This window comes from Barbus barbus, assembly GCF_936440315.1.
Source record: "Barbus barbus genome assembly, chromosome: 23".
NCBI classification, from domain to species: domain Eukaryota; kingdom Metazoa; phylum Chordata; class Actinopteri; order Cypriniformes; family Cyprinidae; genus Barbus; species Barbus barbus.
In genome coordinates this window covers 6,041,557-6,056,779 of record NC_136751.1, presented here as the reverse complement: position 1 = coordinate 6,056,779, position 15,223 = coordinate 6,041,557, and the positions used below count along the sequence as shown (strand labels likewise).

The window sequence follows — 15,223 nt, the reverse complement described above, 5'->3', positions numbered from 1 at the left end:
AAACATAAACTGTGAAGTAAACCCAATACATGAAACAAAACATAAACGTTAACATTAACAATGAGCTTGGCTTGACCAATTTTATTTGATCAATATTGCTTCTAATCCATTTCATCTGCGATAATTTAGCAAACACTGTGTGAGCGTCACTACAGGAAGCAGAAAATGTCTGACTTGGCACACCATTCTGGTAACACTTAAAAGAATGATGACTCTTTAAAGGTTCTTCACACATATTTAGAAACCTTTGTTTTGGAGTTTAGGGTTCTTTATTCCAAAGTATAGCTTGCCATATTGTGTGTTTTTAATTTTAATTTTTTTTTAACAGAGCATCTAAGTGCGACCAGCTCTGTTCAGCTGAGGATACTTCTTTCCTCTTCTCCACTAAGCAATTATGTGACAGAGATATTGAATTATTGATGATCCATATTGTTAGAGTTTTCAATTATTACTTGGGCTTATGAATAAACATGCCCAGTCACGAAAACATTAAAGCTATCCTATGACTTATCACTATTCACAAAAGCAACGTTGGGCCTTCATAAACATCACAGCTTTTACTTAAACAAATGAAAAAGACACACTGTGACCCAGACAGATGCAGTCTGACCCCACAATCTCATCGTCTGAGGAGAAAAACTGTGCCTCGATTACACCAAAACATAATGATGGACGTAACGCATCATAGAGGATTGTGAAGTTATTTCACTGGAACTTGGCCTTCACTACATCCATTTGATTTTATTGCATTTTCATTTTTTTTCTTTGTTATAAGACATGCATAATGCATAATAAAAAAAAGGTTCAGCATTATTATTCTAGGTAACATTTTCAAAGCATGCCTCTTTATTTAACCTTATAAAAAGGGTTTTATTCAGCACACACACACACACACATGTTGGTTTTTGTGGTTTATGGGGACTCTCCATAGGCTTAATGGTTTTTATACTGAACAAACTGTGTGCTATTGCCCTACACCAACCCTACACCTAAACTTAGTCCTCACAGGAGACTTTGTGCATTTTTAGATTTTCAAAAAAACACCATTTAGTATGTTTTTTAAGCCTTTTGAATTACGGGGACATAGGCAGTGTCCTCATAAACCACCTTCATATTGTAATACCTCTGTCATACCCATGTCATTATAAAAATTTGTGTCCTCATAAACCACATAAACATGCACACACACACACACACACACACACACACACAAACAACAAAACAAAACAAAAAACAAAGGGTTCTGCTATTGTTACTAGCCACATAACCCTAATCTGGTACAATTTAGAACAATGTTTTTATATTTAATTTTATATTTAATTTTATATTGAACAATGCTTTAATTTTGTTTTTAAAATTTTTTGATTTAATGTCATGTAGTGTAAGTAAAAATATTTTCCTTATATATTAAATAAGTATCATTATTATTTTACAAATATATTTTAAGATAAAAAAAAAACATTTTTATAAATATTGTGAATTATTGATTCATAAATTAAGGGCTTTTCTATTATTATTATTATTATTATTATTATTATCATCATGCATGTTTCTTCACATTGATTGCACCACATGACATTGATTCAGTCAAAAGATTTTCCATGAATTGAAAAAAAAAAAAAAATCTAAACAAACAAAACCACCTTATTACATATACTGTATATATTTTTTCTAAAGCATAATTATTCCAAGCAAATGAATGTTAGTTTTTAAGAGGATCATCCTTTTAATTAAGCTTTTCCTTCATTTTTTTTTTTTTTTGACTATAATTTTTTTTTTAACAAGAGGTCTATTCAACTAAATTTGCTCATTGCATTTTAAAAACACTAGACCATGTCATTGCCCCAATAATCAGATATACTTTACACAGCTTCCCTGTAAAACGTCCTTCACGCTATTATAAAAGATATTGCAGCACTAAAATAACAAAAAGCAGAAAAAGAAATAACTATATCTGTCCTTGCCATGTCACAAAAAAGAAAATACAATAAATTGCATGACTCAGACAAATTTGGCACGCAATATATCAGATCACGCGAGCTCAAAGTCCATTCATCACCTTGTTACCTGAAAAAACGGAGCATTCTTGGGCTGTTCACTTCTCCCATCTATCAGTAGTCACCGTGTACAAACAAACATCTATCACACGGCAGACAACATCATTTCAGATGTGTCTGCAGCACTTTATGAACGATTCAACATACGCTGAAAAACCTCGTGGCTGACCTTAAGAACATTTTGTTCTGACTCTACTGTGGCATCTGGCCGCTGCAAGGGCAAATAGCATCTGAATGTTGGTTACACCATTACTTGTGAATTATTGATTTGAGAGAATGGAACTACGGCTTGATAAGCAGCAGGAAGTGAGGAAGGGTGTCAAGGTGAGAGCCGGCTTTGTGCTGCGTGTGGACATTTTTAGCGTCGCTCTGCGGTCTGAGCCGAGGCCTGTACACGCGTGCTGTTGTGCCTTATGACTGGTCTGGGGCTGTTGGGCTGGCGAAGCCATTTTGCAGGACAATTGGAAAATAGTGCAAATCCCAGTGGCTATTTCTCAGAATAATTGCCTGCTTTGCAATGGCACCACTGTCAGCAGAAAAGCTCGTAAATAATTTTTCAGCGTCCACTTGCAACCGAGCACGGCCTGTGATAAATATGTGGTGAATTGGGGACTCGGGGTCTCCAGAACCTGTTAGTTAAGGTTTGTTCAGATTTTTTTGTATGTGTGTATGGCATGATTTTTAATATGAAGTGAGGGCGTATGTAACTGTTTCACTGTTGTCAAATCTTTTGCAACTTGTAGGACAAAGTTAGGTCTTGGTGACCTTGTTTTTACCCCAGAATTAATAATTTGCTTAATAAACGGCAATACAATTCTTGACCCTGTAAAGCCATGAAATATAATTGTGTGAAAATTATTTTTATATTTATTTTATTTTACTTTATATGTTAATTTAGTTTAATAATTTAAATTAAATTAATTTTAGTTTATTAGTAATTACATATTTTAAAGTAATACTAAAAGGCCTTTTACTTGTTAAAAATAAATATAAACTATCAATCAGTCAACTGAATGCATGAAAAAGATTGTGTACAATAGGTTTTTTTTTCAGCAAAGTTTTGATCATTTAGAGGCCTTAGAAATTTGCATCTCAAATATGAGACAGTAGGCTTTATAGAATCAAGATCATTTGTGAATTTGCATCTTATTATGAAAATAGGTGATCATGTAAAGGTTACAAATGAGTGCAAAATTATGCAATGCAAATGTCAGCATTGACTTTTGACATGCATATCCTTTAGAAAAGAGAACCTTGGGAAAGTGTAATAGGAATATGTTAAAGCACTACAAATCTTTCAGAGACACATGCTTCATAAGTGTTTCAGGTTTCATCACAGTCTTGGCAGGAGTAAATTAGCTCACGATCGGTGCCAGTGCCACACGGCATTCAAAAGCAAGCAAGGTGTGAATTCATAGGATGACGGCACTTAAAAATCTGTAAAGAGAGAGTCTATCATGAACAGCAGAGAAAATAGAACACAAATACAAAATTATAAAAATGTAACCAACCACATTATGCATAGTGTTAATTCGTAGGGATAGTTCACACAAAAATAATATTCTATCATAATTTACATATTTGTTTCAGCCATTTTTGTCCATACATTAATGTGGTCATCAGATGCCCATTTTGCACAAGTTGATATGATCTTTAGGGTCTTAATTAAAAGTCTATAACATACTTTGGTTAAATTTTCTCAATGTTAGTGTTAAAAACACCCTGTCAAAATCAGTTCTATTTTCAGCAAGCCGTTTTTTAGTCCATGTCGCTTTAAATGCTAATGAGCCCTGCTGATCCCGCCCCTCTCTTCCATGGGGTGATGAGCAGTACTGTTTACTTTAGCTGCGAAACTGACTAACTAGTACATTATTAGGATAGGCGATTTGGAAAGATTAATAAAAAACCCCTTATACTCACTTCTTCTCTTGATGAAGCTGGATCACGAATGATTCGCGCGAACATAGATGCATTTACGCAGATTGGGGATCGGCGCATTCACTTCAAAGCAAAAGTATGTTAACGTTAATCCTCTGCGTCTTCAGTGGCTCAGATGTCGGGAGTAAATGACGACTGCTATATTCATTATTACATCCAACAACAAAACACCTCAATCGCTTAATCAGAGCCATCTTATCTTCCCCTGCACCGGAGTCGACACAGTGGTGGACAGCTCTCAGCTCACTCAGGGCGGGTCTAAGGTAAGACAGCCTTGTCAATCAACTATGGTGGGAGCGGTCTGTGCAGAACTACATAATTCGGACAGGAATCTCAGAACAGCCTGATTTAAGAAAGGGGATTTAAAAAAATAATTAGGACATTAAGTAAAGATCAAATAGGGATAAAAAAACAAAAACAACAAAAAAAAAAACACTGGGTGTATTTTTATCATTATATGATGGATGTGTACACACACTTCCAACACACATTTATGTTCAAACAACTTGAAAAGTGAATTTCGCATCCGATGACCCCTTTAAGGCCCAAAACAACTGACTTTTTATTGGACAGGCACATTTCTCAAAATAACTTCTTTTGTGTTCCACAGGAGAAAGTAAGTTTTATAAAGTTTAGAACAAGGTTAGGGTGAGCAAATGATGATAGAATGTTTATTTTTGAGTGAAATTAAGATAAGCAAAATATTTAGGTTTATCAACCTTTAAAAGGGATATATAGATATATATATATATATATAGATATATAGATATAAAGTCCCCTTTAAAGTTGTCCAATTGAAGCTCTTAGAACAATAAAAGAACAATCAATATCAATCAATTTTGACCCATACAACACACACACATATATATATATATATATATATATATATTTTTTTTTTTTTTTTTTTTGACACTCAAGGCTATGAGTTCAATTGAACATCGATTTCATCATTTAGTAATATGGCTAAAACTAATACATTCTACTCAGTGTTTGTTTTATGCTGCATTAAAAAAACTGTCCTAGTTTCCTATTTAGCTTATTTTATAAACCATCACAACAACTAATGACACCATGGAAATAATATTAATAATATTAATTCTTTCAGATGAAAAGGTCCTTGCGGCTAGACGTGTCTGTGGTGAAGTGGTGAAGACTCTCAGTTATTAAACTGCAGCCCTTTCACAGACTTGTAGCCTACAGCGCTCGACGGGGGCCGATAATTTCAGATCTGTCACTCATGATGAGTGGCATGTCTTCTCCATCAAGAGCTTGTACATGGGCTAGCGCTCATTTTCCTCATGCTGATTTAAGATTATGCATAAATGAACGGCTACAGCGGATGAGCTATCAGCCAACAGGCTCTACAGTATTATGGCTCAAACAAGCTATATTTTAATTCTAATGAGGTTACATGTACAAGACCTTAACAGATGAATAAAGCAGAATGTCATACATTAACTGACTCAAATGGGTTACATTTAACCCTGCATTCTGTTCTAATGTGCACGTTTTAAAATATCATCCTTTCCACAGCATCTTAGTCTGTAATAAGGACAAAAGACTGAAATAAGTATTTTTTTTGAGTATCAGTGACCGTACTAAATAAGTAAATCAATAAATAAAAATGGACAACTACACATAAAAAATGTTGAAAAATTATGCCATAACAGTATTTATTATGAAATATCATTATAATTTAAAATAAATGTTTTCAATAATAATGCATTTTAATATGCAATTTTATTCATGTGATGCAAAAGCTGAATTTTCGGCAGCCAATACACCAGTTTTCAGTGTGAATTCATCCTTAAGAAATAATTCTAATATTGAATTGGTCAAGAGACATTTCTTCTTATTATCAGTGTAAAAAAAAGTTGTGCTGATCAATATTTTTGTGAAAACCACACTAAATTTTTTCCAACTTTAAATGAAAAGTTAAAAATAATATTTATTTGAAAGATTTCATATATATATATTTTTTTGTAAAATTAAAATTATTTTAATTTGACACTTTTGATTAATTTAAAGAATCCTCACTGAACAAAAGTGCCATTTTTTTCTACTGAGCATACACACACACACACTAATAACACACAAACTAATAAATAAGAAATCAACATGACATCAATCACAATGCAACCCTGCACAGCAAACTTGCCTAATAGCTCTGAGAGTGCAAACAAACCTGTCATCACATTGCACCTCAGCAGAGCCGAACCCAGCTTGAGACCGGTAATCATTGGACAAGAACATTGATTAAAGCCCCTGTGCACACAGATTCATGTAAATGTATGCGTGTTTATGGGCATATTTAATTGGAATCAATTAAAAACACGGACCCTTAGGAGTGGACTGCCACTGCTTCATCCTGAATCCTGATAATTATCACACTTTCATGCAAAACATGTAGAGTCACAGAGCTAACTGCACTTCAGCTGGGATTTAGACTCACCTTCGGCTGGGCTGGACTCTCCTATCGTTTTTCCTCCATGAGATTCTGGGTTTGGGTGATGCACGTGGACGGCACTCCAGAGACACGTCTTTTCCGACGGTTGCGATGAGCCGGATAGGGTTGGTGCTGAACATGGGAGCTGACGCTGTTTATGAAAACAAACACATAGTTTCACCTTAAAGGATTTGTTAAATCAAACATGAAAATTGTGCTATAAACTCTTGTCGTAGGACTACGCATCAGTGATCATATAAAAAAAACCCTGACAATTACATACAAAAAAGAAAAAAAAAGAAACATGGAAGAAAAAAATATCACGCCACTAGTACCCTGTTAAGTCAAATGGATAGCTCATTCAAAGATGAAAATACTGTCTAAACAGTTGACATAACCATTGACTTCCATAGCATGGAGAAAAGAAATACTAAATGTAAATGGCTACCGTCAACTGTTTAGTTACCGACATTCTTAAAAATATCTTCTTTTGTGTTCAACAGATGAAATAAACTCACACAGGTTTGGAGCAACTAATGATAACAATTTTCATTTTTGGGTGAACAGATGTCTGGAAAACACTTGATTCTGATTGGTCAATTGCAGCACTGAGCAGTAAAATATCAATTATCTTGGTATAATGACAACAACATCAACCAAAAATGAGAACTGCGGCATTAACTCTTATGTAGTTTATTCTATGCAACAATACAGAGAAATTTCAATGTATGTATTGACAATTGTTTCCATGCAACATGAGTACGGACCACTTTTATGGTGATTTTTTTGTCATTTAGTCCTCATTTACTTTCATTATATATCAAATCAATGATTTTGTCTATTGTGTTTCACAGTATAAGTAATTCATAATGGTTTAAATCGAGATGAAGTGACTATTTTAAATCATTTAAGAGACCAGAACAAACTTATAAATTGTATACCCAGTATATAAAAATTTAATTTGTTATATGCAATGCATAATTCATACATTTGTTCAAGAATGTAATTAAGCTGGGACTGCTCAACTAATGACATGTGCATGCTTTTGTAAATATTCACATGTGACACCATTTATCTTGCCTCTTTGTACACTTCGTAGAACTACTGAGCCCACAAGAGCAGTAGGAAACTAATAAATGAGTGATTTTTTTAATAAAATAACAGGTCTGTTTTCAGAGACAGAGGATTTGTGGGACTCTATAGGGAGATAAAGTTTTCTGGAATGATTGTAATGATGGCATTGCTGTCGTTCTGAATGATGGGTTCATAATTAGTAGCTTTATTGTTATGCGTGACTACCAGAAGTAAAACATTTCCAGGCTAAACGATAAAAATAATTCAGCCCTCGACAAGCGCATTTGAAGATAATTACTGTTAAATGTCTAATCTGTCTGCGGGGAGTTTCTCGGCAAGCTGATGCATTCGATGAGTAGAACGCATTTGCTAAGTCACAAAATCAAATGCAGTTTAGTGCTGATTTTAATGCAGTGATAGCTAAGCAGGGGGCCGGGGCCCAATAAGGGGATGAAGAAAACTTACAATGGGGCCTCAAAAGTTATTACTTTTTTATTTTTTCAAATAAGACAAAAGAAGTTAAAACAAAATCACCCAAAACTTTTCTTCAATCTTTAACTCCTAATTTGTGTAAATGGGGAAACAATGGACTGGATTGTTAAAACGAGGTTGGAAATATCATAATTGGGACTCTTCTGCGAACATTAGAGAAAATGAATGAAAAGAATGTTCCATATTATCATTTTGCAAACAATTTACATGAACCTGTTCATACACTTGATTCTTAATACTGTGTGTTGTTACCTGGATGATCCATGACTGTTTTAATCTTCTTATCATCTTCTGAACATTTGCACTTTCCAACAGTGACTGTATGATTTTGAGATTTGTCTTTTCAAACTGAAGACCACTGAAGGACTATTACAAAGAGTGAAACACTGACTGATGCTGGAGAAGACATTAAGAGCTAGTGGGATGTAAACTTTTGAAAAAGGTGATTGATGTTCTTATTTTATTTAAAGTTTTTTTTTTTCATTTAGAACTTACTTTTAGAAGTTACACTCTTAAAACTGAAGGTGCTTCAAAAGGTTCTTGACAGCGATGCCATAGAAGAACCATTTTTGGTTCCATAAAGAACCATTCAGTCAAAGGTTCTTTAAAGAACCATGTCTTTCTGACCTTTTTCTAATCTGAAGAACCTTCTTTCGCCACAAAGAACCTTTTGTGAAACAGAAAGGTTCTTCAGATGTTAAAGTTTCTTTGGAACCATTTAAACAAAATGGTTCTTCTATGGCATTGTGAAGCACCTTTATTTTTAAGAGTGTATGTAAGATGTTTACTTGCTTCTCAGAAGAAAAAATAATGACTTTAACCTTTCAAAAAATATATATTTTTGTCAACATTTCTTGTCTGCGGTAAACCTAAGTCTTTGGCTGGGGAAATGGTCATTTTCTTCTTAATGAGCTGTATCTTTCAAATGCTACATGATGTCTTATATAATTATTATGTATTTTTTGTAGGCCAACACAAATGTAAGAATTATCTTAGATTCCTCAGAAAAAAATCTTTGTGTTTGAATTAAAATAAACTCTGTAACCAAAATGGTTTATGGTTTTTACTTGTTTTGTGCATCATGAAAATCTAATCACATTTTAATGTTCCTGACAACCTCCATAGTCCCTTTGGCCCTGTTTACACCTGGTATTAAAGGGCACCTATCATGCCCCTTTTTACAAGATGTAATAATGGTCTTGGGTGTCTCCAGAATGTGTCTGTGAAGTTTCAGCCCAAAATTCCCAACAGATCATTTATTATAACAGCTGAAATATGTCATTTTTGGGGGTGTGTCTAAAAAAAGAGCTGTTTTAGAGTGTATCGCTTTAAATGCAAATAAGCTGCATATTCCCACCCCGTCTCCAGAAGAAGGCATTGCGTATACCGAACAAATCTCTCAAGCGCAGCACTGATCAGTTGAAAAAATCTTAATACATGCACCCAAATACCGTTAAAACGCTAAGCACTATAACGACATGACATTCACAAAGGAGTCTGGAGGGATACACGTATTTAGGTAGATATTGAGGCACATCATTGAGGATAAGTAATCCACAGTATCCTCAGCAGCTCAGATGTTGGGAGAAAATGAAGACTCTTATGTTCAGTCTTACATCCAAACAAAGAGCACCGAGATTGCTTGCAATAAATTGTTGACGTTACAACTGCTCGAGCACGGAGAATTGGGCTACTTTTAAACTGTTGCCATGGGTTCATTTTCCCAAGTGGGTTAAAGGTTTTAAATATCGCATAAATTACATTTGACTGAAATACTTGTATTGAAACATTTTGCATTCTACCAATGATGAAACTTTTTTTTTTTTAGCATTCTCTATTCTTTCTCTGTTCTTTATAATTATTTTCTTTTCTATTTATACTAAATAATGACCTTCTAACACTAGCATTATCTATTCTTTTTCTGTTGTATTGACAGGTTTTATTTTTATTTAAAAATGACCCTCTAACACTATCATTCCCTATTCTTTTTCTATTCTATCTACTTGTTTTCTTTTTATTATAAAAACGAAATAGGCAAACAAAAAAACCTTGCTACATATACCGTTAGCCGAAGGCCCACCTATGTCCCCTCTTCGGAAAACTAAAATATGGTCACCCTAGGTAACACTTTAGATTAAAGAACACATATTCACCTTTAACTAAGGCTGATGTTACACTGGGTAACTTTTTGAGTAATGTTGCAAGGCAGCTTTGGGAAATGTTGCCGTTAACGGGCAACCAGGTGAGAAACGGGGCCCACGACCAATCTAAAATATTGAGATAGAATTTGTTACCCATTCTCAATGGGAAAGTGGCTAAGCAACAGTCCTGAAAAAAGTTACCTGATAAAATTTCTCAAAAACTTGCCCCGTGTATCATCAGTGTAAGAGTTTTCCGTCATAATTCCTAATTATTGCTTAGGTAGTTATTGTAGTAGTTATGTTTAGGTATGGGGTATACTGTAGGTTAAGGGATCTAGAATAATGCATTGATATGTGCTTTATAGGTACCAATACACAGACAATATGCTGGTATTATGCATGCTAATAAGCCAATGGTTAATAGTAAATAGTTTCCTAATCTAAATTGTTACCAAAATACATAATTCCATGCCTGATCATAGAGATGCTCAGTTCTGTATACTGATGTTCATGTACAGTATAAAGAGACTACATTAAAGGCCTGAGCTTTTCAAGGACATGTACTCCAGTGGCTAGGGAGGACATTGTGTGACAGTATTCTAGTGAGCAGAGCTAAACACATATGGGCTAAAAGTGATGATGTCTGCAGAGCTGCTGGAGCCTTCTGGGGCCTGTAGCTACATGCTGACAGGCCTCGTCAGGAGTGTTTAGTCAAAGGTTGCACCATGTTTTTTACGGGTGACATTAGAAAATATGACATTTTAATCTCTGCAATTGCCAAAGGACCCCGCAATCCACCACCCCCGGAACATGCTGAGAGAGTCGGGACCAATAAACGACTTTTTTAAGCCTGGAGTTGGGGGATGTTCTTGTCTTTGTGGTAACAAATATATGTGTGCCTACTTTTTGTGTTGCATACAGCATTTACGGGCGACTCAGTGTATGATTTTAAGAAGGAGTTTTGACTTGCGTCTCCCAATGTGAATACTAAGAGGTCTTTCATACTCTGAGACCCACTGCCGGTTCACTCTGGGCAGCACACTTCACTGGCCTCCAGGGTATGAGCGGCATGGCAGTGGCACACATTCAGATGTGCAGCACACGAGTCAGCCTGCAGCTATGGTTCATCTGAATGAAGGCTGCTGTTAGCCGTGTAATATGTCACAGCAATATGTGCTCGCATTCATAACATAGAATAGACTCATGGAAGACAGCTCTCCCCATAGGCACTGAGTAACTGGAGGATTTCTCACAAATACAACCAAAAAAAAAAAAACATTTCTTCTGACTGTCACTCCAGAGAACTAAATAAGCACTTTGGAGCTGGAGGGAAATGGACCAGTGAGGGGGAATATTCAGTGTGTCACAGTCTCTCGAAAATTATATGTTATATGTCTAGCATTTAATATAATTGTTCTTTTAGCAATTATGCCTGTGTGACAATAAGACCATATATACTGTATATATATATATATGTATATGTGTGTATATATATACATATATATATATATATATATATATATATATATATATATATATATTATTATTATTTTTTTTTTTTTTTCTTATATATATACTTTTTGTCCCCTTAGCAGAAAAACACCCCCAAAGCATAATGTCTCCACCTCCATGTTTAACGGTGTTCTTGGGGTCATAGGCAGCATTCCTCCTCCTCCAAAGACGGCGAGTTGAGTTGATGCCAAAGAGCTTGATTTTGGTTTCATCTGACCACAACACTTTCACCCAGTTCTCCTCTGAATCATTGGCAAACTTCAGACGGGCATGTACATGTGCTTTCTTGAGCAGGGGGTCCTTGCGGGCGCTGCAGGATTTCAGTCCTTCACGGCGTAGTGTGTTACTAATTGTTTTCTTGGTGACTTTGGTCCCAGCTGCCTTGCGATCATTGACAAGATTCTCCCGTGTAGTTCTGGGCTGATTCCTCACTGTTCTCATGATCATTGAAACTCCACGAGGTGAGATCTTGCAAGGAGCCCCAGTCCGAGGGAGATTGACGGTTATTTTGCGAACAGTTACCATTTGCGAATAATCGCACCAACTGTTGTCACCGTCTCAAGCTGCTTGGTGATGGTCTTGTAGCCCATTCCAGCCTTGTGTATGTCTAAATTCTTGTCCCTGACATCCTTGGACAGCTCTTTGGTCTTGGCCATGGTGTAGAGTTTGGAATCTGATTGATTGATTGCTTCTGTGGACAGGTGTCTTTTATCCAGGTAACAAACTAAGATTAGGAGCAGTCCCTTTAAGAGAGTGCTCCTAATCTCAGCTCCTTACCTGTATAAGAGACACCTGGGAGCCACAAATCTTGCTGACTGATAAGGGATCAAATACTTGTTTGACTCATTAAAATGCAAATCAATTTCTAACTTTTTTGAAATGCGTTTTTCTGGATTTTTGTGTTATTCTGTCTCTCACTGTTCAAATAATCCATTAAAATGATAGATTTATAATTTCTTTGTCAGCAGGCAAACATACAAAATCAGCAGGGGATCAAATAATTCCCCCCCCCACTGTGTGTGTGTGTGTGTGTTTGTGTACATACATACATACATACGTACATATTTTTCACAAATCAATTACTAAGGTTTATCAATTACAATTTTTTACTAAGATTTCTTAAATTTTCTTTTTCCTTTTGATCTTTAATTTTTTTTTTTTCGTTTCTGCTACATTGAATCATTAGGCTTCAACAATGAACTGAACATGAATGCTGTCAAAAGAAAGAATTGTTTGTGTTCGTCTTGTCTTAGAATGATCAAAGCTCTGTGGACAAACAAAAGCGCATAATAAGGAATGTAAATGAAAATGACCCCCAGGAAAGTGATGAAAAGACGACCACATGCATCTTGGATTGTGTGGGACAATCAAAGCTGACAGGGAGAAAACGAGGGTGTCTCCAATAAACACGCAATCCCAGTTTGCATCTCTCTTTTGTCTCGTCCTGGGCATCGAGAGACTGAGAGCACTGGCGCTTTCATAAACTACTCTAACAATATTTTGTTCTGATTACACTGAGACTGAAAAACAAGCTAAATACGATCCAACATAACTTTTTTCTCCTCAATCCCTTTCTCTTTCTCTCTTTTTATCTTGCCTGTCGTACTGCGGGGCTGTTTGTGACAGCTCTGTCTGTGTAGTCTTTGGTTTAGCTGATCCTTGTGGACACCTAACTCAATATCACTAAAGTTTCTTTGTTTCTCAAATGTGTTGCCAGCAGACATTTCCCTGAAACAGACATTTTAGTTCAAAGAAAGTAGAAATTGATTGCTATTTGGCCCTGTCTTGTCTTTGTTGCCATCCTGTAATGACTGTTTCAGGGTTCAGGATTATTCATTGTGTGTGATTGAAAGCCGCCTGTCAACTGCTGACCTGCTCAACAGTCACAGAGAGAAAGAGAGACACAAGCTTCACCTGTGGGGTTAAATGGCCTTTTCAACATTGTTCATCAGACGTAATGCTTTTCAATATATCTATTACTTTTTGTTTGTGCATCTGCTTTTAACTGCTTTAGCCATGTGTGTTTGTGCTGCTTTGCATGATTAGGAAACAAGTAAAAATGTGTAAAAATGTCCTCATGAGTAAAGGTATTTTAAGATAAAACTAGACTATCTACTGCATGTAATGCTGGATGCTAGAATAATACGATGCTAGAAATAGTTATAAAGCAGTCACCTAGTATTTTGAGCTCTGCGCTGGAGTAGATGGCTCCATACTTGTTCTCGGCGATGCACTGGTACATTCCCGAATCAGCCTGCTGTAGTCTGTGAATGATAAGCTCCCCATTCACCATTTCCACTCTGCTCTGTGGGGAGACGACAGTTGCTTTAGAACCACGTGTTCACCTGTCAGGCTGCCTCTCAAAGTAATGTCAATTACACATCTGCCAGAGTGACTTCAGCATGAGACCTTTATATGTGACAAGTAATATATCATTATGCTACCACTCAGTGATATGTTATGTATTAAATAACAGTTAGTTTCAGTTCTTGAGTCAAACAGCTTTCTAAGTCTGACTGTATTTTTAGAGGACCATATAAAAAAAAAAAAAAAACATGTTGGAGCACCTTCCTATGTAATGCAAGATTTTATGTAAATAGGCTCCACAAGCTTACATTGTGCTGGCCCAGCATTTGTGAGTTGCTTGCTTGCTCACATAAGGTATGTTTCTGGCCTTAAACAAAAGTCTCCATTTAACAAACAATTGAAATATTAAACAGATCTCAGAGATTTCTCTTTCCCATAAGTAAGCTCTCTCTCTGTGTGTGTGTGCGTACCTGTGAGTTGAGAGGTTCTCCGTTGCGCAACCAGCGATATGTGGGCCTGGGCTTTCCAGTGGCTCGACACTCCCAATGGAGCTGCTCTCCGCTGTCCAGTTGAGTGTCATTTATCATGCTGATCCACTGCGGCAGAGCTGTGCCAGGAACACAGAGGAGACAAGGAATATATGAACATAAGATCAGGGCTTAACCGTAAGGAACCCCCCCCCCCCCCCCCCCCCCATATTTGTACTTGTCGTGGTGAAATTTACAAAAAAAAAGGAAAAAAAGAAGAAGAAAAAAAAGTAAATAAAAAATAATAATAATTAATTATATAAAATATATTTATTTTTTGCAATAAAAAAAAAATCAAACACTTATTTCACAAACAAACCATAAAAATAAATAAATAAATAACCACACTGAAAATTAAAAATAAGTTGTAGGATTTACAATTTTCAAGAAATGAATTTACCTTAATTTGTGCATTAAAGAAAAAGTATCTGCATGTAACACACTGTATTAAAAATGAAATTTTTAGGTAGAAAGACAGAAATTGTATTTTCTTGTAAAACAATCCAACAGTCTTTGTTTTATTTACAAATTCGAAAAATCTAATTATCTGATTACATTACATTGCCATTTCTGGCATGGGCAATATAGACGGTTAATACGGTGGCCAAGAGAGCTCAACGCACTGCAAATAGAAAAAAAAAAACACCTGCAAATTAAGAAAAAAAATTTATTTTACAACACACACGCTACAAATGCTCACAACACAAACAAATAAAGAAACACACTGCA

The 15,223-nt window shown here is 35.7% G+C and overlaps 1 protein-coding gene across 1 annotated transcript in view; it reads right to left on the bottom strand.

Moving 5' to 3' along the window:
• The window catches only part of cntn5 (contactin 5), a gene marked incomplete at its 5' end in the record, with an annotated part of 143,570 nt that overhangs the window by 61,713 nt on the left and 66,634 nt on the right, over positions 1–15,223 (bottom strand). Inside the window, 3 exons of the mRNA XM_079373669.1 lie at positions 6,448–6,592; positions 13,836–13,965; positions 14,438–14,574. Of these exons, the coding sequence (XP_079229795.1) occupies positions 6,448–6,592; positions 13,836–13,965; positions 14,438–14,574 (412 nt within the window). The remainder of the gene's footprint in view (positions 1–6,447; positions 6,593–13,835; positions 13,966–14,437; positions 14,575–15,223) is intronic.